General features: G+C 37.7%; 1 protein-coding gene across 3 annotated transcripts in view; it reads right to left on the reverse strand.

Annotated features, from left to right (window-relative positions):
* The window catches only part of FAM189A1 (family with sequence similarity 189 member A1), a 113340-nt gene extending 89091 nt beyond the window's left edge, over window positions 1-24249 (reverse strand). For 2 of the 3 annotated variants that reach the window (XM_027657573.1, XM_027657572.1), the window contains exon 1: window positions 24010-24215. In XM_027657573.1, coding sequence (XP_027513374.1) covers window positions 24010-24135 — 126 coding nt within the window. In that variant the 5' untranslated portion in view covers window positions 24136-24215. Of the gene's footprint in view, window positions 1-24009 lie in introns of all 3 variants that reach the window. The other variant, XM_027657571.1, reaches the window with a different exon arrangement.
* Between the last annotated feature and the right edge of the window lie 16 nt (window positions 24250-24265).

The following is a 24265-nucleotide window of genomic DNA, read 5'->3' on the forward strand; positions in this document are numbered from 1 at the left end:
AAATAAAATCCAATTACTGTACTAAGAAAAAATATTTATTTATTTATTTATTTTATGTAAATTTTAACAAAGGCAAAAGCAATCTTTTATTTGATTGATTTTAGGGTAACTTAGTAGTCTCAACTGATTGAATCTTTTAGAGGTCTTTTTCTATAGGGAAAACAGGTGACAACAATGAAAGTGAATCATTCACAACTACAATATGCTTTTCATAATGGAGTTGAACACCAAAACAAGGATCATAACTAATACTTCAAGGAAATGTATTTCTACACCAAAAGAAAGAAATTATTGCCAATTCTGATAGTAGAAAAATTTAGAAGTGAGAAGAACTTCTGAGCTCAGGTCACTAAAGTTAAGTTCTTCATCTCATAAAAAATCTTTTGCAGACTTTATGCCAAGCTATGTACCACTACTGTTACACTGTAAATCTAATCTATAGAAAGGAAAGCAGAGATCCTGGCAAGCAGTATTCAGCAACATGATCTGAGTGCCAGAAAACAAGTGACTTGTCCAACACATTATTCTGAGAAATCATCTTTATTTATACAGCATACTGAGTAGGTCACAGGGAAATTATCTTAGTGCAAGAGGGAATGGAACATAACAACCGTAAAGCAATCTGTAAATCAATTTGTAAAAAACTCATCCGGTTCTTATCCTTAGAAGAGTACAAAAAGGAGACTACAGAAAACTCCTATAAATGAGCCTCAAACCAGTCCACGGGTGCATATGGATAATTTGGCATTGGTATTTAGTTTCTGTTAAATGCATTTTGCAAAGTTGCCAAGTGCTAAATTGGCCTGACTACAACACAGTCGTGAATATCAAGCGACTCATTCCACAATAACCAATAACCAAAACATGAGTGAACTGCACCAAAGCGCCAGACCTGGAACATGTCAGTCCTGATGACACACCCTGACAGAGTGCCAGGGGAGTACGAAGAAATTTTAAGTGTCTCTCAGTGCAAAATCACTTTTAAGGACTTCGTACATTCCCCAGGAACCCAAACTGGTTGCAGCCACTTGAGTCCCGGCTGAGAAACTAAACGCGAGAGGGACAGTATCTGCATGCACTCAGAGTCCTGTTATCCTAAGCCAGTCCAGCAACAGCAGCACTTCTCAGCTGCAGGACTAGAGACAAGATTAGCCCAGATCACGAGATCAGATTATCAAAGACCAAACAAAATACACTTGGCTGATTCTGGAGTCAAAAGTGTCAGCAGAAGAGACCTGGAACACACAGAAACAGGGAATAATAACAGAAATCCAATTTGATCTCTAAGATGGCATGGCCATCATCAATTAATCACAGGTTCTGCTTCATGAAATACTCCTCACGGAAAAAGTGATAAACTGAATAGTAAAGAATGATGAGGGTTGTCAGGAACAAAAGGGTTGTCAGGAACAAAAGACAGTGATATCCAGCATTCAGTCAGTATTAAAGTGGATTGGGAATCTTTTTCATTTTAACAATTCCCTCAATAAATAATTCTAGTAAAGAAACTTCAATTACTCTCTTAAAATGACACTACTTTTGTTTCCAGAGGTAGAAAAAAATCATTATATCCTCAATCATTTTTATATTTCAGTATATAAAGGAACTTTTACCTATGTCTTCTCATCCCACTTCCTTCAAAATTTTCTTTCCTGCTCCTGGTAAAAGCGTTCCCAGACAGTACAGATTCTTTGTAACACCACACAGCATTAAGCACTGCTTTAACCTTGTAATGGCAAAACCAATATCACACACCATAATGCCATATGCTGTTTTTCATAGGGTTATGAACAGTCAGACAGTTAATGACTAAAGACATTCCTTAAACTACTGGAAGGTCTAATGGCATGAAAAAAAAATAAAAATCAGAGAGAGAACCAGAGAAAAATACAAAGGAAAAAGCTGGAAAGCTTGGGTCTTTTTGCTAATAGTAGGTGTCCCAATTCTGAAAAACACAAATCTTTGTCACTTAAGTAGATTGTCTCACCTCTCCAAGCTTCAGACTCTCTGCAAATTAAGACAGTTCTTTGCTAATTCACTGTAATGCTGCAAAATTTATTGAACTTAGAACACATTTATTCTTAAATGGTATGTCAGATTCTGTTCTTAATATGTTGTAATAAACAAGTTTTACTGTACTTTTTCAAAGTAAGTTCAGAAAAAACACCTTTATAGATTAATAATTCATCCCAGTTGTAGTTACATAAAACTATTCTTAATCTGCATCCTGATATCCCTCTTATGGAAACTGCCACAGAAATTTGGTGGTGATAGGTAGACCCTCACTCATGTTCTAATGTGTTTTCATTGCCTTTTCTCAATGATAATAACTGCTTTCAAGGACAGAGAACTTCTTTATGCATACACTGGTAAACAGAGCCAAACAAGTGAGAAACAGTGAAGTGATCCTCATTTTTTCAGTCTTTATTTTACAGAAAGATCTCAAAATCAAGTTGCTCTAAAATTCCAATGTAGCTTTATAAGAAACAGTATTGATGAATATTATTGATCATTTCACAGATCAGCTGCACCCAGAGCACAGCACACCTGCAGGAGAGGCAGCAAAATTGCTACTGCTGCTCATAATAAGAAAAATAGACAACTTCTCCTGTCTCTTCCCTCTAGACTCCCTAGCCTACTTCCCATCTTGAGACATGGAAATCAGCAACGGTAGCAGAATAAAAGTGGATTATCAAGACAGAAGGTACACAGCACTGTCAGTTCATGGTAGGGTTTGGTTTTGGTGTTGCTAAGTTTTTGTTAGTTTTTACATGCACACACAAAGAGTAAAAGCAAATAGCTGCTTAAACAGTGAGTTCTGCAGCAGACAGGGACTGGGGAAATGGGATATAAAAACCAGAGGACCAAAGCAGTGAAGCCATAAAACTTCAGTGGCAAAGTCAGAAATATGTAATGAAAACCCAAATTAAAAACATTATTAAAAGTAAAAGTTAATCTGTAACTATTAATATAAGTTCAGTTAAATGCATCAATTTTTTTCTAGCAATCGGCCAAAAAATAATAATGTACTTGAGATAAAAAAAAGACTGTAACAAAATTTAAAATATTCTTTTGCATAGCTGAAAACTTATTCCCTTTAAGGCCAGAAATTTGACATGAAAGCTAAGCCAAGTCTTATGCAGACATATTCTGAAAACTTCAGAAAATACATCTGAATGCTCAGTGAAACCAGGGAGAAACAACAGAGATTCTGCATGACAGAATGCACAATTCACAGAGGAATAATTTATGTCAAGTGATGCAGACTCCAAAACTTTCTTGTTCCTGTTCTAGCAGTTATGCAGACCATGTTCAGTGAAACCTGGCACTGCTGCCTCTCCAATTAACATCTTATTCTACCATCTCAGCAGAGAAAAAAATCACTACATCGCTGCTCTTAAAGCACACAAGTAATCCCTTGCTACATCTCAAGATATGATAAAAATTTACAAAAGTTTATTACTCAGGTTATTACCACATATAATAAAGGGCATTCCAAAATTTTAAATTACACGTCAAAATGCTCGACCACTGCATATTCAAAACTAATAAGTCATTTTTTTTCTTTAGGATGCTTTTGGACATTTCACTGCCTATGGAGACAAAAGGTTTAGAAAACAGATATCTAAATTAAATCCCTGACATTAAACAGGGTGAACACTCCTCACTCCCCTCCCACTAACCCTCCCTTACCATTATGCTACATCTGGACTTGCAAAGACATGGTGCCAATACTACAATGTTGACAATGTCTAAGAAAAATATCTTACCCTGTCTTATAACTTACCTGTTTACTTGGTAACTATTTGAGATCTGTCACCAGGACAGGAGAATTCCTGCCACACTCCATAAAACAGTAAAGCATAAACTGTTCCAACACACACCACTCACTATTGTTTGTACTCAAAAGACTTCATTTTCAAAACTATTCATTTTCTACATCACATGTGCAATGTTTCTCTTCAGAGAAATATCACAATTCATGTAATGCAAAAAAGGAATTTATTTGTTAAGACATATCATGTACTCTGGTGAATCCAAATGTCAAATGTCTATCTGAGAATGTGTAAGCAACAGAGAGGTTCTGAAAGAAGGGCAACAAAAATAAACACAACTTGAATATTTAAGAATGGATTGTGTTCCTGTATGGCATGAGGAAGTAGGCTTGAAAATGATTATAATATATTCCAGATTTATTATAATAAAACCAAAAATATGTTTGGTTTTATTTTAACACAAGCAGCTTCTAGAGTCTTAAATTATGTAATGTATTTTTGAGACTTGAGTGCAGTTCTAGTCTACAGCAATCAAAGAAGTATTTCGTATTAACACAGTCTACCTAAAATTTCAGTTTCTTCAATGTAAAGGAAGAGTTATCTGAAAACATAAGTTTTAGTTATAAATGGTACTTCCCTGCACTTATGAAAGCCAAATGAAATCTCACCTGCTGTGCCAGCCAACTTCAGATAAACAGCAACAAAGTTTTCTACTTCAGTACAGATAAAATATTAACCAAGTATTCCTTCTCTGCTCTGCTGGACTGCAAGTACAGAATCTGGTGGGGTGGGGTGGCAGGGTCAGTGACTGTAGACCTTTAAATCTACAGGAGAATTTTCCAGAGGCTAAACCTCATCTCTGCAAACATAAAACCTCTGCATTTTGGCACTGTCCCTGGAGAGAGTTTGGGAAACACCATCTGAAATACATGATTAACAGGTTTCTAACATGGACACCTATGCTACTGAAAACATTTCAGTATTAAAAAGGAGGCATACCATACAAACACAAAACATAACCAAAATTACTTAGGTAGTTGTCCTGAAATATTAGCTGTTTTCCCATTATTTCTCACTGTTACACTTACAGACCCTTACACTATGAACAGGCAGGCTTTTGACAAGGTCACCCAGTTCTCACATTATTTTCTATGTCCTCTGGTAGAACAATGTTTACAAATACTTACAGTATCGCAAACTGAATTAAAACAAGCATTGAGCATCAACACCCTAGGGAAATTATTTTTAAGTCTCTTGCCATGGTGAAAACTCCCAGATGACAAGAGCTTAAAATGAACTACAATGAAGTTCTATTTTTGTGATATACATTGTGCTCCAGAACCCATGATTTCTTGCTATAAAACTGATAGGAAACTCATATAAAAAAATCATTATTTTCTTTAAAATATCTTCCTGAAATATAAGAGAGTTACAAACCAGTATCTGGTACTCATGTTCCCCTATCACAGTTACTCTTGTATTCACTGAAGTTCTTGTCTCCCTGACAGAAAGGTTATAAGTACTCAAAAAATTTAATAAAATCATATGTACAATTGAAATTGGCAGTAAGCTTCCTATTTAGCAATCATAACCCAGGGAGAAAAAAAACTAACAATGCTGCTTTACAAATACTCAAAGAAAAAGCAGTTTGTCATATTCTTAATCACTCTCTAATCCATCAACCAATTCTGTAAGTAGTGACACAACGAAATTCCTTAAATCTGGTTTGAAAAGCTCATTCAAATTGATTTACAAATTGGGTAAGCCAAAGACATCCAGTCTTCGCTTCCTGATCAGCTGTCTTGAGGCAGAAAAGTTTTCTCAAATCGGTCACTGGCATTATTTCATGTTCCCCCAATATACACCCTCTCAATTACATTTTCTCCCCTAATTGCTTGCCTTTCCTTATTTCTTTGCAGTCTGCAGGAGTACTTTTAAAAGCAAAGAAAGCCTGAGTTCTAGCTAAGCCTTCATAGTGAGCATTTTAGTGTGTCAGTCTGTGCAGGACATCAAAGTGCTCTCCTAGGAGTCACTGTCAATATTTAGAAACTAAAAACATGTTTTTTACTGTGCATTCAGTGATTCTTCAGGGAGGCAAGTAAACTGTCTTTCTGCATGCTGTTATGGCTTGTCATTTTTAAGCCATAAAATTCACCTCCCTGTTTCGAATGAAAAAAATCCCTACTAACTTATCAAACCTTGATATTAGTTGGAATACAGTCAAAGCCTGGAATTTTTGAAGAGATGAAGGAAATAAGATTCAACACTGAAAGGAAATCATATAATTAATACTTCTAAACTATTCTGAAAATTTGAATCTTCCTTTTTCTGTATCCCAAAAATGACAAAACTATATACATATATGAATTTACAATACTTCAGTAAAAGGCTGTAATTTGTTCTCTGTTGCACACCAAATATCTTTAAAATCAAAGCAGAAGACTTTTAACTGGAAAATTATTAAATATTCAAAGTCATTTTCTGCTATAGGTTGAGTTAAACATGACTTAAGTTGCATAGTGCCAGTTTCCACTTTATAAATACAGTTAGTGGTGTTACATAACCACAAGAGAAAGTAATTTTCTCCAAGTATTTGTACAGTAATTCTCCTGAGGAACAATAAGAGAGAGAACAGAACCAGAAAACACATGCAAGTATTCATAACTGGCAGATTTACAAACATGAAACATCCCACATACTTATTAAAAATCATTTCAGTGACAGCTCTTACACCTACTACCAAGAGTAGCTCTAATGAACCAGAGAAAGTTAGATTACTACAGGATAGCAAAAGGATCACACTAAACTAAAAAGATGAAACTGGCTAAAGCTAAAGACAGACATGTAAAGCTTGTCCTATCAACACAAAGTGAAAATACTAGTCCATTAGCTAATACAAAAGCTTCTTTCATGAAAAATTCTCCAATCTTTTCTACAAAAAAGATGGCTTTTTCAAAAAAGATAGTTATGACCAGATATTCAATACTATTAACAATTCCAGGGTATGAATGCAAATCAGAATTTAAAAAAAAATACTGAGATAAATTTGAGTCTTTCAACTAAGCATGGCCTATAGAAACACAGAGAACACCTCAGAGTGACACAGACAAGACCCGAACCACCAGCTAAGAGTTTCTACCACTCAAAAAAACTTGTTCTGGGAGATTGAGATAGAGAGTGTGTAGAGCTTACCAAAACACCATGTTCATAACAACAGTGTCTACACCCACAAGTATTCTGGGCCAACGAGCTGGGAACTGAGTTCCCAGCCAGCAGATGCTGTTGGGAAGCTGACATCCACACCAGCCACAATTCAGCAGCACTGTTTGCTTGGGGAGGTTGGCAGTGGGTGGGTTTGTTTTGGTTTTGTTTGTATATGGGGGTGTTTTCATTTGTTTGGGGGGGGAGGGAGGATTTTGTTGGGTTTTTTGGTTGTTTGTTGGGGTGGCTTTTGTTTTTTTTTTGTTGTTTTTTTTTTTAAATACAGACCTAGCTCTAGTCTGAGCCCATGGATTAAATACCCATTAGCAGTTAGTATTAGAGATGCTGCTGGAGCACAAGTTTTCCAGTTTAGTGTTATCCAGTCTGCATGCTCAGAGAGCTCCAGAAGGTGAATCAAAGCACAGTGTGGGAACAATTGCACAATCCACTTTGAAACCACACATCTGAACCAACACATTACTGCAGAGGAACAGTGAGATACCCACGCACACATGACCTCAGCTGGGAGACATGCTGGTACAACCACCTAAGAACCTTGGTAAATTAAGAGTAAGTACTTCAAACAGGAAACTAAAAGATGCTTGCAAATGAGGGAGTTCTAACATTGCTGAAAAGTAACATACTCAAGAGAAAGAAGATATTAACACTGCAGTATGAAGGGGCCCGAAATGTCAGAAAATGGGAAAACTGAAGGACTTGAAGATTACTTTAACCAGGAATCAAAGCATAAATAAAAAAGGGACAGGGGAACAGTGAACGACAGACAGCATCTAGGAAAAAAATTAGGAGGAGTGTTATGGGTACAAACTGAACAATATCCATTCCACTGCAATAGGCACTGGTGAAGATTCTCAGCAAGAATACTCTGCCCAACTTGGCCATCATATTTCATTAAACATGCCCAGATAGTGTAGAGAATGCAGGTCAGAAATAAAGATGCCAAGAGATTTATCGAATTACTTATAAGTGAAGTTAGAAAGTTCTGGTTTTCTTTAGCCAGGTATGCTTGTTTAAAAGTAAACCAGCGGGAGAGATGAACCCAACTCGAGAGATTACAAGTCAGAGTTACAATTTACTAAAGAGTAAGCCTGATGTGTCAGGTGTGCCCTGGGCAGCTGCTGCAAACGATTCATTTATTAACAGTCCATCAGAAACGACATGGAGGGTGTAGAATACACAGTTCTGGTTATACCCACACAGTGATAAACTGGTCCCAGCCCCCCTAACTAGGACACCAAGTTAAAGAATAGTGGAAGTTTTCTGGTAGGTTAAAAAATCCTCAACTAATAAATAACAACAAAATCATTTGTCCTTGTATCCATCACATACATGTAAAAAAAAATAAATAGGAGGCTTAACTTGCAGCAAAAAGTTACATTACATATCAGGATATATACAGTTAACATAAGAGATTCAAACTAGCACAGAAGTAGCCAAATGCTGGAAGGAGTTGACTAACAGGTTACAAACTTTCCTTTATCACCTAACTTTGGGAACATCTAAATAAACACTCAAATAGAGAAGCTGCTGTTTATAGATCGATCTCACAATGAAAACAGAATAGATGAGCTATTGAGACCCATTCCAGGTACACATGTCTATAATTTTATAATTTTTGTCCATTATTCATGTTTAATTTTACTGTGTGTGTGTAGAAACACACACAGAGAATATGTTTGCAATATGAATTTATTTTCAAAAGTATATATGTCGAAAGTGTGACATATTTTGTCGACCATTACTGTTTATAAAGTAAACACCATAAGTCGCAGAGAAGGCAGTTTACCACTCCTTTAGTACACTTAAGCAGCTTTGCTTGTGAACTTACAGTGAATAGGAAGCAAGAAAGGTTTCTTTGTACTCTCCATCACCAGGTATCTCACTTGGGGATTTACAGTCACTACCATGCCCTTCCTATATCTTATATCAATGCCTACACTTAAAAACTTCGGAGCCTCCAAAATTCTTTATCAAACAATTTGGTGGTGAAATCCAATCTATGTCTACAAGCTAAAATACAATTATCACTTAATCTCTAAATATAGAAAGATTATTAAAGGACCAGCTGGCATTTTAAAATGATGAAAGCCAACAATGTTCTTTGGCATCAGCACTAGCTGATGTTGCTAAGTTACTGCTGCTGCCCAGTTAGTTACACATCATCAGGTATTTAATTCATGCAGGCCACTGGTCTGTAGGAAAAATAAAAATTAAAGGGAAAAAAAAGACAGAAACAAAAAACCTGCACTCAAAATTCATTTTTACACCAGTAAAACTCAAAAGTCAAATCTTACCCTCTGAGTCTATGAAGTACAATATAGTTTGTGTCCATGATCAAACGATATACAGAGGAAAACAATTAGCCTTTGGTGCTGTTTTAGAGTCCACGCTATCTTTAATTGCCCTATTAACTTTGGCCTGGTTTTGCTATAATGTAGGTAAGTTTTTATTGTTATGACATCTATTTTTGATGTGTGAATTTTGATTTTTGTAAAATAAATTACTTGATAAGGATCAGAAGGAGATGCTGCTTCTGTGTGCCAACAGGGGCAAATGGAAAAAACTGTCAGAATGGATGATAATTTAGATTATCAGTCAGATGAGAGCCTATGAAGATAATGTTATTTAGTATGTGATCACTGCTCAAAAAATTTCTTTTGAGTTTCTGGCAGTTTCTATGAGATTATACAACCAGCCTTTTCCTAATTCTTTCATCACTGATCACACTCATGATTTGCAGTTTCCAAATCCAAACCTGCATTTACTCTTAAGCAACCCAGTCAGCCCAGGTACCACCACTGCACTACCGAACAAACTCGGAGAAAACTCCAAATATCTTCCTAATCACAAACATCACCTCAGCAGTGCTTTTTCTCTAGTTTGGTTTCATTTTTATTTAGGCCATTATTTTTATGCCCTTAGCAAAACTGTGTCATTTGGAAGTCAGTCTTTTATCTCTGTTGGTGCAGAAGGAAATAATTCTACTGGTAGAGGACAATTTTGGCCTCTAAAGAACCCTGTTCTTTTCATCATACACTGTAAGCACTAACTTTATGACTCTGATGTTTCTTCCCTTCCTCATATAATTGAAATAGGAATATCATTAAGATCAATTACACGTTAAACACTTTCTGGTTTGGGTTTTTTGCTTTGGTTTTTTTCCCTATGGTGAATGTATAACTTGTTGGAAAACTATGCACAGAATCATAATTAACAAGTTTTTACTATCAAGCAGTTAAGACTTATCGCATCAGATACTGCAGACTTTTGTCTGATCAACAATTTCTATGAAGGAGCAAAATGATGAAAAAGTGAGTAATGGAAGGGATCCCAGGTCTACAGAACATGACAAAGACAGCAGGTATTCAGTTTATTGAAGGAAGGGACATTGGTAGCTGCCTTCAAACACAAAGGTTACCGTGACCTGGCAGCCAAGGCAACTTGACAAAAGCATCGGGACACAGCTCCTAAACAGAAAAGTTACTGTCAAAACCATGACATCATTACACCTCATCGAGCATAAGCGTTTTCTGGCTCTCCTCAGTTTTTCTTCCTGAACAATTAATTGCTAATTTGAGGGAAAGTAAACAAACAAACAAATCAATCTCCTATAAGCAGTACATTCTTGAAAGATCAGCTGTCAGCTTACCTTGTTCTAGTTTGTTCCAACACCATGTTCTAGGAATCCCCTCTATATATATAAAAAAAACCTCAACAAACAAAACACAAAATCCCAGCAACCAAAAAAAAAAACCAAACAAAAAATCCAGACAAAACAAAAGTCCAAATGAAACAACAAAACAACAAAACCCAAATCAAATCTAGCAACAACAAAAAAGTAAATATCCGTAGAGAATTTCCTTTTATATTTAAGAGGGTTGCTTATAAATACTTGCTATTCCACAAGATTATAAACTGTGAAGCTGTACATCTAATGCTACTATTATAATCTCAGATTTAAATGAAAATGTTCCTTGCATTATCTGTCAACACGTTCCCTAAAGCCTTGCTACAGATCACTGGGTCAGCAAAACAACGAAATTTATTGTCCCTGCAACATGTTACAGTTATTTTTAAATGACATAGGTGGGTTGTGCTAAAAAGCGTTTAATTTCCCAGGCAAAGAAGGGCAAGAACTCATCAGTGTTATGTTTATTACAGTTCTCTCAGCACGTTTGTACAACCTTGTTATCCAATGGTACTGCATATTTATAGCTTCCTGAAGTAACAGATCATCACTTGTCAGATGCTGAAATACAGAAGGATCAGACAGCACATTTCTTGAGAAAGTACTTTTGGGATTGAGGAGGTGTGAATCCTGTCTGAGAACACACTATTTGCTTATCCTTATCTTCCCACTCTTCAAGCATTTCAACTGGCAGCTGGGGGAGCAAACGTTTCTCCCACTTAAGTGGCCAAAGCATTCTTTAACAAATATCAAATACACTGGGTTTTATATTAAAATACAGTTTATTGTCTTACACTGAAATTAGTGCCTGTTTCTGAGAAATCCAGTAAACCAGACTTCATCAGCTATAACTTTAGGATCTAAAATAGCTATGTAAGGTATCTTTTTCATGCTAGGAAACCACCTTCTTTAAATATACAAGCCTAAATTTTCTTTTTCAGCCTATTCATTGGTAATTTAATTGGAAAAGAACAGAATCCTTTTTTGCAAGTCTATGTTTGTAAAATTATAAAATCATTTTTCATCTTCTTCAGGCTGATCTCCACACGAAGTATTTTTTACTTCATTCAAAGTATCATTATATGTATTTATACCATCAGAGTTCTCATTTCCACAAGAGCCTACTGATTAATGTAATCACTGTGCATTATTGCTAATCCACAGGCTTTTTGTGGGCATCTAACAAATATAATTACACTGACTGTCGAATTTGCTGCTTTCAGAAAACAGAACACTTCACAAAGCAGGATATTATTTTTAAGTACAAGCTTTTTACATCGTGTTCACCTTTGGCATGTTCTGTGGTCTGTGTTGTTAGTCAGAACTTCACATCCATCTGCTTTGTTTCATCCTGCAGGACTGTCTGGAAGGTAGGACCAAAAATAACTCAAACACAGAACCTATCTCTGGTTGCTCCTAAATAATATCCAAGGAAACAGATGTATGTTGAACATCTACCTGCCAACAGTTAAGACTGTCAGCTCCCTTTGCAGCAGCTGGTGACTCCCAGGTTGTTGCTGGCATTTTTGCCTGCTTTCATCAGATGACTCCCGGTTCAAAGATGGAACTTATCGGCCAAACGACTGAAATACATCACAGTTTCTGTGGTGTATTCTGGAACGTTTTTCCCAAATTTTTTTTGCAAAAAAGTTACTCCTAACATTGTTCCCATGTGCCCTCTTAAACTCTACAGAAGGATTACATCAATAACTGTTAAATTATCTAAAATTATCAAAATAATTGATTCCTGAAGCAGGGAAGGGAGTTTAAAATGTCTTGGTTTAACAACATCTTTGATGTTATACTGTTAACAAACAGAAGCAAGACACCCAAAGTATTTCTAGACATTTCTGAATTAGGGAAATATTGTTTAAAATATTGCTCTAATTTCTAAATGAAATTAGTTTTCAAGAATTTTGTCTACAGCCCCTTACTACATTTAACTAGAGCATTCAATCTGGCATCAGATTCTTTCTCCTGATTAAGTCAACTACAGAGAATACAAGGAAATACACTATTTGGGGACTCTCACACAGTTCCTAAACATACCTAACTATTAAAAAAAAACCCAAAACGAATTAATTCTTATTTTCCAGGAGCTCTAAACGTTAGTACATGTAGACCTAGTTTTACATGGGAAGAAGTCTTCACAGACCTATCTTGGTTCATTGATGTTACATAAATCGCAACATTCTGATGAAGGGAAGAAATCTTCAGGATATAAAAAAAGTAACCAACTTCCCAAAATAAAAAAATTGCTTGTTCCAGAAACATTCAAGCTTGAAACGTAACTGTGACTCTCAAATTGACTCCTCTTTTGCACATACTGCTTATCTTCTCTATTTTTCAAAACAGGTTAGTTAAAAAGATAATTACTTGTATGACTAGGAACCAAAACAGCTGATCCAGGTAAAACCTCAAGTTAACTCCAAAAAAATCATACAGTAAGCCAAGTTTTTAAACCATCGGACCCAAGAAGGAACTACCAAGTGGAAGGACAGCTACAGTTTGCCTAGTGATGAATTATAGTTCTACAAGCAAAAAGCTCAGACGAAGGTACAATTGTCAGAAAGAGAAAATGGTTTTGCTTCCTTCTACTTTCCTCACAATTATTTCAGATTCACAAACCAGTGATGGATATGACTGAACTCTTCAGACAATTCTCACTTTGAACTGACAGGTATTATCACTGGGGACCTTTTTTCCTAATAGTTGGGTTTGTATTCAGGCTTTCAGACACTTGATTCACAACAAGTTCAGGAAGATGGGCACATGGGTTCTGGTGGACAGCAACATGCTACTCTGATGTTGGTTATACCTACTATCTGTATGATGCTTTATTGTTTGCTCTATCATTATAAGTTTCACAGTAAAGGATCTTCTCCACTCTAAAGGCAAATATTATGTACCAAGAGAAATTAGTCCATCAAACCACAAGGAAAAGCTGCATTGACTATTTACACCACCTAGGTAGGTAAGAAAATATTTACTGAATAAACATGAACTTCAAAAGCAGATAAGTAATGCTTTAGAATTGTTGCTAGTTACTACTTATTGTAATAATGTTTCACAGGTTTTCAAAGTATGGTCTGACAGGGAAGCTTTATTCAAAATTTTGTAAGGAATGAAGGCACATCTTTAAGGGGAGGAAAGGAAGTAATACTTACAGGATTCCTAAATTCCTTAGGCCCAGAATAATATATGTAACACAAGAATAAATAGAACAGGAGGTATATCTATTAAGAACTCCTTAAAAAGGCTAATGTCTCCTCTTCTACCAGAACAAGCATGAAGAATTGGTAATATGAAGGACTTAAGCCTATATATTAAATCTGACTCCTACCTACTACAGCAATATTACCTTGTCCTTCTGAAATGGCAACCACTGCTGGTTTATTAACGCAGGGCAACATTGAAAAGTTCGTCACATTTTACCCAATCTGCACAACCTTAGCAGAAAGAAAGTTCCCCTGCCCCTCCATTTGTCCTGTCCCCACTATCCTCTCCTGTAGCATGCAGCAGGTTCTGCAGCAGAAGTGCCAGAGGTGCACCAGAGGCACCATGTGAGCCAGCTGGAAGAGATCCTTACAAGTACAGAAACAATGATAACTCTCTCAAGGGCATGAGCTGCTATTTTACATGGATTTTTCTTTCTCCCCTCCTCTTACTCCTCCAGCCCCACCCCCCCAACTCCAGCTGTGTTTTGTGGCTCACTTTGTTCTGGTTTTAATGCTATTTTGAGCATGAAAATTATTTACAACATTCTGATGTATTTAAATAAACCCCCACTCCCTAAGCCATCATTTTTCAAGTATCCTTTGTAACCAAGAATTTGTGACTAAAACTCAGAAATATTCTTCTTTGATGACCCATTCTATGCTTCACATGTAATGAAAACGTATTTCACATGAAAATTCTATTATGTTTAAAATGACTGCAAACCTAAATCTCAAATCTAACACATCTTGAAATAACATTGCTCTTTTGGAAAGCAATTGTAAAGGCAGAAAGGACTACAACAGCATCCATTTGGTTTACTACCATTTGCAATAGATCAAATAACTTTTCAGATACAAAACATGCACTTCTCAGCTGCTAACATGTCTGTGTAGACAAGCGAGAGGAAGCTCAACTATTCTTTATCTGAAGATCCCACACTTTTCATTAGGAGCTTTCTAAATGTATTTTTTACTTTCAGATCATGAACACAAAAACTAAAATTGCCATAAGAACGTGCAAGTGGTCTTACATCCCCCTGAAAATTTCTGTTTAAGAGGAAAATGGAAAGAATCAAGACAACAGTCTGGCAGTCTGGATGACCTGGGCCACGTAGAAGAGACTGAGATCCCTTCACATCAACACAAACAGAACTGGAGCCTTTGCACTCGAGCCTGTCATAGTTTTTAGTCATATTTTTCACAAGTTTTCAAAAGGTTTTGGATTTAGCCTCTGGAAAGATAAGAATTGTTTGAACTACAGCTACTGTCAATATATGACAAAATCACTTTCTACCACTGTTATTTTCAGAGTGGTACAGCCGCCAAGATGCCAAGTACATGTTCACAGCATCATTTTAAGGAGCGTGTATTAGTTCTTGATGATTCTTTACAGAGTCAGAACTTGAAAGCCTCCTATTTTAATAGCATTGGTCAACAAATGCTTTCACTGCTACCATTGAGTTTAACTTTTCTTCTAGAATATATAATAGTGAGGTAATTACTTGTGTTTATTATTGATAAATTACATTGTCTATTGGCTCTTTACTTTGAATGCTGAAATAATACTTAGTGTTTGTTTTAAACTAAAAAGTAGTCTTACTTTGTGTAGCAAGCAAAAAATCTACCAAAAATCTGAAAAACAGCTGCATTCACAATTTTTCACCTAGAAGAAAACAAGTTTCTTCTCTGAAGAGTGAATGCAAAAGTGACATTATGAAGCTACATGTTTAATATCTCTCAGTGCCTCTGGATTAAGTGCGTTCAGCTTAAAACCACCTGGTTTTATCTTGCCTGGCACTAAAGGCTTATCTAAAATCTTTAGATTAAGCCTTGCTCTTTTCTGCTACAATAGTAGCAGAAACAATCTCATAAGTAAATTATATCCCTCACATGAAAATAATTCTGCTGAGATGGACTCTTTGTAGGAGACAGGAATAACAAAACTGCATATTTATCAATGAGGACATTATTTGCAGAACAGAAATTACTCATGATGATGTCATCTAGAATGGAAGAAAGTTCATATTCAAAACTGAAAGCAAGTTACTCTATTGAGTAATTCTCACTTCGTAAATCAGACACAAAAGTTTAAACTCACAATGGTGTTTCAACTCTCTGTGTTTAAATCAAGCTGTTGTAAAGATCAGAAATCCAAAAGTTACGTTCAGTTTCCCTCCACCAAGCAAAAAACATGTATTCTCCAAAGTGTTTACAATTTCTCATTTTTATCTGAATACCAAAACAAAAAAAACCAAGCAAGTTTAGTCTTTTTAGAATATTGTAACATTATTTCTTTTTTTTTTTTTTTGGAAATCACAATCTATCTGAAAACAATGTCTCATTATAAGTGATGTAGCAGCAGTAATTCAAGTCTTTCTTATTTACTGCAATTTAGGTCAAAACCATTGCACATACTCAAGACCCTCAAAAGTAACACACAGAGTACTGGCACCTGCTCCTCAGAATTGGCTATTTTACTCTGCAGACCCGCATCAAATTACTAATCAGTAGATGTAACCAGTACAGAATAAAATTCTGCCTAGCAGAAAGGATTGCTAGTGATTTGTAGGGAATTCACAGTCTCTGCACAAAACAGAAGCTCTCAGACCGGTCTTATATGTTCTACCTGAATTAAAAAACTGTAAATGGAACATGAGCAAATCTGTTTGCAAAAGAAGTCTGAAGAAGGGAGCATCCACACTATACACATATTGGATGGGCAACTCCTTCAGACAAGCTCTAGTCTGGTCCAGAGACTAGCAGTCAGATTCCATTTACTATGTTCTTAAAATACATCTTTTTAGCTTAATTTGATCCCCCATGAATCAAGTTTGTGTGCTCTGAGAATGCTCCACAATGTGCATGTGCAGTAAGTGGGAGCACATAATGACCAGAGCTAAAACAGTTTCTACGGACACATCCAAAGAACACCAAAAATGACAATGATAAAATCTGCTGGGGAGGGGACTGAAGTTTCAAACAGCACAATCAAGTACTTTTAAAGGAATTAGCAACACACTGTTCTTAAAAACAGACTGTAGCCTCTGTGATTCTGTGACTTCACCAAAGATGGGGCATTTTGATATTAAAATACTCCCTGCACACAAGTTATGATGTTCTAAATGTATAAATACTCCTCAAGTATAAATTCCCTAGCTTTGTCATATTTGTATAGTATTCCCTTAAAGCAGCGTGATTACTTCCACAGAGAAGAGGTAATGACCACAACATATTCTGCTTCTAGAGGAGTAGTTTTCTTCAAATACACCACCCAAATAGTTATACTCCTCTAAGTCACATTTTTTCAGGTAGTTCTCATCTTAGAGATCCCATTATCTGCTCCGCCCTTGGATTCCAGAAGGCACAGGAGTGAGCAAAAAAATGAATTGTGACAGAACAGCCAATTAAACATGACAATTCACAACTCACATTTCCTCCCGTAAGTCACAACATACAACTAAAACAGAGGTGTAATAAGTTCAGCAGCTACTAATAACTAGGTACTTGACCTTGGAAATTCCCACTTCCACCAAGCTACTTAGCTCTTCCCAAGTTTCTCAGTAGACTTCAACTGTTCCACACTCAGTTGTTATAAGCTCCTAGACAGTATTTGTGTCTTTACAGCGAACACTCATATATTTCCAATATAAAACAATGTCTGGATAGGACAAATAGCAAAAACAAATTATGCTATTTCTTCCCTACTGACTGGACACCTCCTGCTTCTTATCACAATCATCTTTGCTTTCTTTAACTACTCCTTCCTGTAACACAGAAAGTTTTTAAATTAATTTGCTGAGGCAACAGAACATACTCAGAAGCAATAAAAGCTGATTTGCCCCATGAAACAAATAATGCTGACTGCCATAAGTCTATTTTCCAGTGCACTGAAGACAACAAATTTCTCTAATATTGAGCCCCAAATCCTCAGGAAGTTACAAATAGTTATATTACCACACACAGTTCAAAGAATTAAAAAGGAAGACTGTCATCTTTCTAATTGTACCTCTGTCCAGCTGCCTTATGTGCTATCATTCCATATGGATATGGAAACATTTTCGCTGTGAATCCCCTGTTTCAACACCTTGCCTTACCACGGACTCCAGAAAATCCAGAGAATGTACCCAAGGCTTCTTTCTCCTTATGTTCTAAGATGTATATATGACCTCTTCTTGTACACCAATGCCACAGGTTTTAGCTGGCATCTACTAACAGCCTTATGGTTTGTTGGTTTTTTTTTTTTTTGGGGGGGGGGGGGGTTTGAATTGGATTTTTTTTGGCCATGATATAAAAATCAAGAATGCTAAGAAAATTAGTACCTAGACAAGACACATTGCAATAGTTGCAAATTTTCTTAAGCCCATGCAGGTGATATTGATAGTTTTTCACTAGCACTGTGTACCAGCAACACACATCCCTACCAGGCTTCCTGAGACACAGAGTGCCAGACAGCTGACTTCCTTCCCCACACTGCTCACATTTCCAAGCCCTGGCAAACTTACAAAGAAAGGAAAAGCATGCCTAAATGTTAGTAAATCCAACCCAGTAGCAGAGTCAGAAAAAAAAGGGGATGGTGGTTAAGTAAAGGAAACAGCAGAGGACAGTAACAGATAGACTCTTAAAGAATCGGGTAATGTAATTCTTTCACAGGTATGTATAACTGAAGGTTCCACTACAGTTAACTGAAACTGTTATTGCATCTTAAAATTCTTAAGTAAGGAAGTAACAGTGGTCAGTCCTGAAAGTACTATTTTCTCAAACTTATCATCAAATGTAGGTGTTCTTATTTTGTGACCATCACACTGGCAAAAACCTACCATGAATTATTAGCCAGATCCAGTAGTCACTCATTTGTTGGAAAGGCAACTGTGGAGAAACAAAAGATCAACAAATCACTTGTACAATTTCTGAAGCGATTAATTTCCTGCTCTTCTAAATTTCATCAAACTGAAGCAAGGAACATCGAGGTAACTGTTCTAGCATGTGGATGCATTGTCTTTCAGGAATGACGTAAGATCTTCGACAGCCACACAGAGAAAACAGTTTCACCTGCTCCCTGGATCTGACTATTTCATAATCTGCATTTGAGGTCCGATTAGTCTCCCGAGAACTTCTTCAGTGCAGTAATTTACCTACTCAAGTCCTAAAACAGCAATACAAACTACCTCCAAAAGAAGCCTGAAATGTGAATATTTACAGATACAGAACATTGTCTGAACCAGTAGCAAACTTCACAGAATAACAAACTGTCTACGATAAAATAATGGTCATGGAGTCCACAGATTTGAAATCTACTATTAAACAATGATCTACAGAGAAGGGATCTAGTCAGATAACCTTACCCAAAGAGCTAATGACACCTCTGTGGTTACAACAGATGTTCAGAAATGTTTCTGATTATTTCTGTTGATTCAAGTAAGAAAAAAAAAGAGTGTTTCCTCCAAGAAAGTTGTAGGTTGAGCCCTCAAGGTGTGTGTGTTAACCAAGGGCACTCAACAAAGCAACTCATACTGTATATTTTCATAAAATATCTAGAGCTTTCAGAGAGCACACTCAGAAGTACAATGCACATTTTGATGAAAATTTCTTGATAACCATGCTAGAGTTTTGTTTATACCTACAGCAGGGAGACAAAAAAGCCACCATTTAAGTCCTAGATATGAAATTATCAGCTCCAAGACAAATAAATAACATGCATTAGCAGGTTGTACATGTTCAGTAAACACTGAACAAAACACAATAGCAGCAATAAGTTGACTTTCACAGATTAGCTCTGCTTTCACAGTAACACACTCTGTTGGTAGCAGACTTTTCATACAAACTAAAGCTCATTGCTTCGAACTACAATTACTACCACTCTAGTATCTTTTGACTATCCACGAGCAATAATGGAAAATACTGAAAGAGAAAGAAATAGGGGAAAGGAGAAAGGAAAAGAAACTGTACCTGAAAGGGAGAAGAAGAGGTAAACACAACTGCTAACAAATCATCTTTATGTTCATCTTCCCTTCACTTCCACAATGATTCTGCACAGGAACACACCAGGACAACCTGCTGTGCGTGAGGAACACGCAGGGTCACAGACTAGAAGAAGCTTTTGAAAGTTAACTCCTCTAAGCATCACCTGAGGGTTTGAAACCTGTTTGTACAACACCATTGAAGAATACAAAAAGGACTCTTACACTCAGCTTTCTCAGTTAATAATGCAGACGAGTATATAACGTATATTTCCCTTTTTCAATAGGAGAGAACTGAGCTCATCCTGATAATCTCCCTAAATATCTGTTTCCCTTTTCAAAGAACACAAAAAAGCACGTCGTGAACCTTGAAGACAAACTGCATGAAAGCTGCTTTTCAGCCAGAGGATTTGATCTGTTTTGAACATGGGATACGGATGAAAACAGGCACAATTGAGAAGAAACAATGAAAAAGAAAGGCAGCACAAGAGCTTCCAGCAATACACTTCCACACAAGAATACAACTGCTGTCAAGTAACCATATATAAAAGAAGGGATAGCAGGTACTTGCTGTGTATTCTTCTAAGACTTCTAGTGCCGTGGTATGATTTTAGCAACCTGGGTAATCTTATGATTTAACTTACTATTTTACCGATACTTTCCTATACAAGAGACAACTCTAATCTCTAAGGCTGGTAATTTTCTCAAAATGCTGCGATCAAAGTGGGGGGTGGCAGGATAAACGCTTTCTTGTGAACTTTAAATAATTTCAAGAAATGACTTCACAAAGCAAGGTTTGCTTTTGCAGTCACACTAACATAGCTCTATCAGCCTGTGGTTTGCTACTGTCCTAATGCTGACAGTAACCAGAAACTTTAGGCACAATTAGCAGAGGCATTTCTTTCAATCTGATCACATACAAAACCTGCACGCTACAATTCGGTGTATGTTTTGGATTCTAAGGGGCAAAGAGGGAATAATTATTTCCTCATATTCAAGCAACTTTGGACCTATAGGAACGACAAAGAACCTTGCCACTGCTTATACTTTTGGGAAAGTTCTACTGATGTACCAGAACAACCTAATTTTGATACCTATTCTTCCATGATCAAAATGATGCTAATATTCAGTTCTTGATGTTCTTAAAAGGATCAGAGACACTTATGATCATATAACTTACAGGACAAAGTATATCCTTTTGCCCAGCAGATGAAATTGCGATTATCCTGAATGCAAGACTGCAATTGGAACAAGATGCCAAACATTTCAGCACACAGTTCACAAGATCTTGCCAATGTTTTCTGACTATGCAGTACCTGCACACCTAACCCCCAAATTTCCTTGTTCTCAGTGTGAGGCTGATTCTCGCTAATCACCTCAAAAATGTCTTCATACAAAACACATGAAAATATTTTTTATCTTCCTAATATGGTGCTAAAAAAGATAAAGCAAAATGGTTTCATTCATGGGATGATGCTTAAATAAGCTCTGAATTCTTCAAAGTTTTAGAGAAATTATGGTGCCTTGTTCTTTAAATCAGTTCTCACTTCCATGGTCCCTTGATTAGAAAAACAAAAACAAAAAACAAGAAATCAGAACCTTTCCTTTCCTTGCTTTTGATTGGAGAACTTTCTGTGAGTGTAATATGCAGCCTGTTCAATTTTTCATTTTTTAATCAGCTAGACTGTTACAAACACTGGGAAATTATTTTCAAAAACATTTAAAAGACTTTTCATTTATACTGACAGGGCATTTGGTGTAATGCACATCTCTTTTAGGATGTGCATTTTCAATCAGTAAAAACTAGAGTATATCACACACACACGAAAAGAGATTCAGAATTGCTACTTGATCAGTTATTTACTTTCAACAAGTGGTGAAGGAAGTAGTTGGAAGGCAGTGAATATTGGTGTCTGATTTTGGCACCAGATAAAGAGAGAAAGGATAGTTTCATTATTTTTCTTTCATGTCACTTAACTCACCTGTAGTTATTTCTTTAATTGTATTTTTCAGAAGCAAGCTAAAAACTGTCCCTCTTCCACGGAAGTATTTTTCAGCTGTGAGTGATGATATACCTAATTTTTGTTAAACTCAGTAAATACCCCAAAGGATTTTTAGAACAGGCTGTGTAATCAATTAACTTGACCTCAAAGAGCTCTTTAAGGCTCACCATACGCCAAAACTGCTCTATTTGTATCTTAAGAACTAAGACTTTGAAATAACGATATTAGAAGGAAACTGAATTTATTCGCATGCTCAGACAGATAATTTACAGAGTAGAAATATTTTTTCAAAAAGTAAACTCTTAATTTAGGAAACAATGCACACCTGCCTCATTCTGATAACACAGGACAATAATGCTTTCTAGTCAACAGTCTTGCCATAGTTTCCCTGAGCCTTCCACCAATTCTGTCAGAGGCTGAAATCATGGGTTTGCTCTTTGTGATGAGCAAGGAACATGCATGAAATCTAACTGGGAAATTTTTCTATGGGTTACATTACACAGAGAGAAGAGTAGAAGGCATCCACAATAAAACCAGCATATCTCAGAGCATAATGATAACGCCCAGAAGTGTCTTTTCACAAAGAATACAAGAGATGGGGGAAAAGGTATTATTGAAAAAGTTGTGCTTACTGGATGTGCACATTCCTGCTCGTTCTGTCAAGATAAGAAACAAAGCCTGCCTCAGCTGTGTTGGTTTAATGGAATATGAATATGTAAGCAGCCAGATTCTGAACATAAAATTCACACCTCATCACAAGGAATAGTTGCATATTATCTTGCAGAGGTTCAAATTCAAAAGAAGGACTATTACAATATCAAGGCTACTAGTATAAACTGGTATTTCTTTTCAAGACTAGAAAACATATTACAAAAATCAAGAAAAATATCTAAATAATTAATCCAAAACTACTCTTCTGCTCTGAAGGACTCTGAAAAAATTAGGTAATGTGCTGCAAAAGACCGTATTAAACAGTTTTGGTTTTTATAATCACACCATTTCTGCCACATATTCTGAACTGAATAACCCAAATCTTTCATCTAATAGTTCTAGTTTCTAATAGACACATTTAAAGCTGAAAACTCTCTGGTCCGTTAAAAGAGCTGAAGAGACATAATTGAAACCAGTAACACAATAAATTAAACGGAGCAAATCCTCATCAATAACACAGTCTGTAACCAGTGCCCTCAGAAATGTTTAATTCTCCTTAAATGTCAAGCACCATTTCACTGCTTATGAGAGAAACTTCCATGAACCAGTATTATCCCAATGCATCCATGTGTGCATGGTACCCACAAACAGATGCAGACGCTCATGATCAGCAGAGAGTGAGGCCACTTGAGCCCGAGGATCAACTCTTTTTTTTTTTAATTTTTTTTTTAACTTGCGCTATAAGGACACAATGCAAAGTGAACGAGTAAATCACAAAGGAGTCAGGAGGGCTCCAGACTTGCTTTCAGAACAAACAAGCTTGTTCCTCAGTCACCCAGCCCCAGGAGACCTGCAGCCTCCCAGAGGGCTCGCCCCAGCCTCCCTCGGGTGCCCCAAAGCCACAGGCCTTTCCAGCACTCGCGCTCTCGAGCTCTTCTTTGCTATCTGAGTACCTTAAACCCACTCCTGCTGTGCTCGCCTCGTTTTATCACCTTCAGCACAACACAGCTCTCGGCTGAAATTGCAGCCGAGCACACCCCGGCGCCAGACCCTGAGCAGCGGACGCAACTCAAGGTGAGCGCTAAGGTGAGCCCAAGTCAGCGCCGATGGAAGGCGCCAGGGACAGCGAGCACAGCCCGCAGAACGGGTACCAGCCGCTGAGGCAACGCCAGGGGTTCATTTGTCATCGCAACTTTCACCCAACGCTGTTGATAGAATCCAATCCGCCCTGGCGAGCCCTTCCAAACGGGAGATGGAAGTGCCACCGCGCCGCTGCCGGGCTCGGGAGCAGACCGTGTTGACCACGGCGCAGCCCATCGAGGGTCTCACCTGACCGCCTCGCTGCGGGGATGGCGCCCCGGCCCCGCTCCTCGGGATCGCCGGGAACGAGCGCCGAGGCCCGAGACCGCCGCCCGCGTCCCACCTGTCGGACGGCCGCGGATCCCGAGGCGCCGCTGGCGGTGCCGCCCGCCCCCTCCCGCGCCCCCGACTCACCGAGAAGCCGGCCCAGAACGGGCAGGAGTGGCGGACGCGGGCCGAGGTGGTGAGGGCCAGAGCGGCGAAGCTGACGGCCACGATGAGGCAGCCGAGCACCATCTGCGTGACCCCCAGGGCCAGCATGGCCCGCGAGCGGGCGCGCTGCTCGCGCAGGCGGGACAGGCTGCGGGACAGCGCGGTGGGGCTGAGCGAGCGCGCCCCGCCGGGGCCCCGCGCCGCCCCGCCGCCCGCCGGCATCGTCCGCGCCGCCCCG

Source organism: Corapipo altera, unplaced genomic scaffold, assembly GCF_003945725.1.
Source record: "Corapipo altera isolate COAL_440 unplaced genomic scaffold, ASM394572v1 308, whole genome shotgun sequence".
Lineage (NCBI taxonomy): Eukaryota > Metazoa > Chordata > Aves > Passeriformes > Pipridae > Corapipo > Corapipo altera.